This window comes from Rutidosis leptorrhynchoides, chromosome 4 (assembly GCF_046630445.1).
Source record: "Rutidosis leptorrhynchoides isolate AG116_Rl617_1_P2 chromosome 4, CSIRO_AGI_Rlap_v1, whole genome shotgun sequence".
NCBI classification, from domain to species: domain Eukaryota; kingdom Viridiplantae; phylum Streptophyta; class Magnoliopsida; order Asterales; family Asteraceae; genus Rutidosis; species Rutidosis leptorrhynchoides.
In genome coordinates, this window is record NC_092336.1 from 602,602,683 (window position 1) to 602,607,225 (window position 4,543).

At 33.0% G+C, this 4,543-nt stretch overlaps 1 protein-coding gene across 1 annotated transcript; it reads right to left on the minus strand.

Moving 5' to 3' along the window:
• Nucleotides 1-321: 321 nt before the first annotated feature.
• Nucleotides 322-3,916, minus strand: LOC139903957 (uncharacterized). Its single transcript, XM_071885888.1, has 6 exons — nucleotides 3,759-3,916; nucleotides 3,621-3,647; nucleotides 3,477-3,539; nucleotides 853-931; nucleotides 723-768; nucleotides 322-532 (listed from the first exon to the last, which is right to left on the minus strand). Exons 1-6 carry the CDS (start codon nucleotides 3,795-3,797, stop codon nucleotides 523-525), a joined length of 264 nt encoding a protein of 87 aa, XP_071741989.1. The 5' UTR covers nucleotides 3,798-3,916; the 3' UTR covers nucleotides 322-522.
• Nucleotides 3,917-4,543: the final 627 nt, after the last annotated feature.

The following is a 4,543-nucleotide window of genomic DNA, read 5'->3' on the forward strand; positions in this document are numbered from 1 at the left end:
TTTCCCAAACCTTGGGTATATTTTGTCAGGTGTAATTTGGTTCCAGGATAGAACCAAAGTCTGGCTTTCGTTGTCAGCCCGATTAATGCCTATTTCATCGTAAGCAAAACCATGTTTGCTGATTAACTTCATTTAATCTAATCGAAAGCCAGTTACAAAGCCTTTGATATTGGCTTTAAATATAAAAGTAGGTTCCAGCTTACAGAACCAATTTTTGGTGACATTTGTACATATCTTCCACCAAGAATTTAGAAGAGCATACATGCCTTGCTAGAGCACCAATATATGCTTGGTCAACAAAGGAATCTATGCATAATAATATAGTCCCCATACAAAATGCAACTTTTTGAAAAGATTCACTCATAAAGTAAAAGCATACTCGTTGACATTTTTCTACAGTTTGCGCTTAAAAAAGTGTACAACTTAAAAACATTAACTCAAGCCGAATCGATTCACACACGAGTCCACAATCAACATTCTTCAATTCTTCTTTTCAGCACCTATCCTATGCAAATGCCCTCCTTACTTTCCCCTATACACAAAGTGACACAGATGGGTCTTGATCATGAGCAAGTGAACGAATATCAAAAACGAGAGAGAGAGAGAGAGAGAGAGAGAGAGAGAGAGAGAGAGAGAGAAGAGAGAGAGAGAGAGAGAGAGAGAGAGAGAGAGAGAGAGAGAGAGAGAGAGAGAGAGAGAGAGAGAGAGAGAACAAGACATATGAATTCATCATGAGGGTAATGTTGTCGCCTTTTAGCAAAATCCTTCCTATAAAAATCCAGAAAAACTACATAAGCAAGCAATTAAAAGCTAAAGCCAACGATAAAGGAGAAAAAAAAAAAAAAAACAAACCTAGAGGCTTTCTTGTTTTCTTCTTGATGCTAACTTCCTCAGCCTCATCAAGAACCAAATTCATGTACTCATCAAACCCCTACATTCATCATATAATAAGCATTACTTTCCTCATATTGACTTGTACTGGTAAAAAATAAAAGAGCACATCACCGCATCTAGTGTTTTGTTAGAAAACACAATTTCCCATTACAGATACTGATATAAAAAACATTAAATACTATAAAGTATGCAGCGGAAAATAGACTAATTAACACATGTTAATTTGAAATTTTGTTGCAAATTTAACATCCATACTATTCCGTTCATAGCATCTCTCTCTATCTCTCTACATAACTAAGAAAGGATACAACGTGTCCAATGTGGCATGTCTATCGTTTGACAGATCATCAAATTTTCAATGTGTCATTTCCCTCATCATCCAAAGATTTTTACATGCCAATTAAGATAGCGAAACTCGAAAAATCTATCTATATAGCCATGAGAAGATATGGAATGTCCTATGAAAATGACGAACTATGAAGTGGGGGGTTTTGTTCATCCTCAATAGGTGATGATCATAGGGTATTTTCACTATCCAGATTTCTTTAAATAAGTTATCCATTACATTATTTAATTTCAATCTACTCTCTCCTTTCGATCAACTACAAATCTTTTATACAAGTTTGGTAGTGAAAAACTGATCAAAACATGGTTCCTTACTGTTTGCAAGCTAAGGTAGCTTATTCTGTAACGATATAAGAGTTATGCAAAGACCGTATATATGAATTTGATGGTACATCATATCATGTGTACTTATCTTAAGATTAACAGTCTAAACTAGTGCATTGTTTATTATCATAAGAAAACCTTAACATTACCTCCGATTATTAAAAAAAATATTATATTTTTAATGTGTTCCATTAAATATTGCAGTAAGATGGGGATAGTTTCCTCAAAGCATTGGAAGTGTATTAAACGTCTCCATCATCGGTGACAACACAATCACGTATATTGTATCATGAGTGGATGTTCTTTTCCAGAACCATCTACAATATATAATCTTTCAATATGATTAGCCTATTGTTTTTAGTGGCAAATGTTCTGTGGTATCGCAGTATATAAAAATGAAATCTATAATGCTTACTCACGAACTCAGATAACTGGCTACTTACATATGATATGGCACCAACATCTTTACCTTAATCTCTTACGAACAAATTAAAATGTCATTATGTATATAAATTGATTTTGATCTCACAGTGCTAGTCATATCTTTTGGAAATGTAGTGCTAATACATTAAATACTATGACAATAGGCTCTTTCCTAATTATTTTGTTACAGTTGTAGTAAAATTTTATTTTCTTGCTAGAAATTGTGCTGGCCACTTAAGTGTCTCTACTACATAGGCAATAGATATACAGAAGACAAAAATTGAGAAGTAAATTAACTATGAATCTGAACCTTAAACCTCATTGCTTCTTTGAACCTTATGACATGTATATTGATTATGAATAATCTGTTTTTTCCTATGGAGGTTAAAGAAGGCACAAATATCTCAGATAAATGTTTTTTTACATCCGATAATTTGTTAAGGTTCAGTAGCAGACAGTATATCATCATGCAGTATCCTTATGTATTGTGGTGTTGGTGATCCAAATGGCGTACAAGTAGCATACTTTATCTATAAACATTTTACTACAACGAAGAAATAGAAGATACAAAGGAAAAGAATTGGAACTACATGTGTGATTGGTCAGATGTGGCAGTGGTGTGGATTTGGGTGTATTTTGTAATACGACATTATTGAGTTGGTTAAATACTGCATGTAACCAAGAGTGGGCATGCAACCAACCTGAATAATTGGACTGGATACAATAAGTATAATTACAATGTCTATAGAAAAATATATAATAGTAGAGTTTCCTATGTGTAGAACTGTGTAACCAAAATATTATAACCATTGAACAACTTGATGTTATATTCCAGCAAAATGTTTCTTTTCATTGTTTAGCATTATCGAACTGTGTGATAGTTCTTAATTTCTTAATAGACATTATTGTCGTCACACAGTTACCAAAACAAGTACTCCGTATTTATAAAGCAAAATTAGAGTAAAACTGTAAAAGAAGAGGTTTCAAACTTATATTACCTTTAACACCGTATTCTCGAGTTTTTTTAAGATCGATAAAGAAAGGAATTGAGCGGATTTAAAAAAATATCATTCTCAAGTTTTTATCTTAAGTGGAAATGAAATAAAAGGAGAGGATTGGGAAGGAGAGTTCGTGAGTTTTTGTTAATAAAACTTTATACCCATATTTGGGCGGATTGAAAAGGAACTTACATGTCGTTAGCAAAATCCTTATCTTGAGGAATTTGTTAACGACAACCCTAATGGATGTCGTTAACACGCTTTGTAGATTGTACAATTTAATAACCGTAATGGATGTAGTTAACAAGCTTTGTAGATTGTACAATTTACATTCCTTAATTAAAGGAAGAAACCCCACCTATATTTGCTATAACCGAAGTGTCACTCACTTTATTTTTAACGCCCAAAACACTAAACCCTAATCACACAGATATCATAGAAGATAACATATCAATAAATAAGAAAAATACTGAGTAATAGAACAGAACTTACAATAATGCGTCCTTCAATCCTCAAATCCTTCTGCTCAAATAGCCATATCTGAATCCCAGCTTTCTGTATCGTATAGCCATAATTATATCATTCAATAAGATCAAAAGAGAAATTAGTAAATGAAATTGAGAATATAAAACTTACACTCTGCAGAAACCTAAAGATGAGATTCTGAAAGAAGACATAAAGATTTGAAATTACGTTAATAAAAAAGAACGATTAAAAATTAGGGTTTCGTAATTGGGGGAAGGAATCATAAATTGTAAAATTGTAAATACATACGATGGGTTGAGTCATGATCCTCTGTACTTTAGTCGCCATGGCTGCAGTTATTGTGAGTGAGAGTATCGTCTGGTTGTTTGTTCACGAATGAACGCAGTTGCAGACTAAACCCTAGTATAGTGAGCGACCTTTCAATCAATTGAATACTGAATAAACCCTACTCGGTCCCAATTTACAAGTGCAGTCCACTAGTTCTTTTTTAAATTTAGACATAACTACCTACTTCGTCCTTAATGTATGATTTTTTTTTCATCCTCGTCCCTAAAGTAATTTTTTCTCATCCTCACCCTTAAAGTTACAACTCAGTTTCATATTGATCCCTACCCTTAACAGCCGTTAACTGCATACTGTTTCTTACTAATAAGGTGTTTACTTACGAAGGGTATTTTGGTATTTTAGCTATTTAACTAATATAAACCCTATTAAATTATGCCGCCTAATTACTGCATAGAATATCACACGACCGGCTGTTGGTTTATCTGATACACACACCATCGACTTTTCATATTCAACATTCATGTAAACCTTCATTCATCAAGCAAACTCTAATAATTATTTCCATTATGGATCCACCAATGGATGTTCTTACGTACACAATACGAACTGACTATGCAAACTTAGAAGTTTTAGATTTAGAGCAATTGTATTGTAAGTATTCATCACATAACCTTCTTTAACTGCTTGACTGTTTCATTTTTTTTCTATTTCATACGTCGAATGCAAGTATATTGTTTGTAGTTGATTCATGTGTATTTTTTTTATATTACATCTGTTTATATTACATC

Bases quoted from the DNA above. Each gene is read 5' to 3' on its own strand.
- LOC139903957 (XM_071885888.1), bottom strand. From the start codon at position 3,797: ATGGCGACTAAAGTACAGAGGATCATGACTCAACCCATC. The intron at 3,648-3,758 runs GTATGTATTTAC...GTCTTCTTTCAG, and splicing joins GGATCATGACTCAACCCATC to AATCTCATCTTTAGGTTTCT. The intron at 3,540-3,620 runs GTAAGTTTTATA...TATACGATACAG, and splicing joins TCTTTAGGTTTCTGCAGAGT to AAAGCTGGGATTCAGATATG.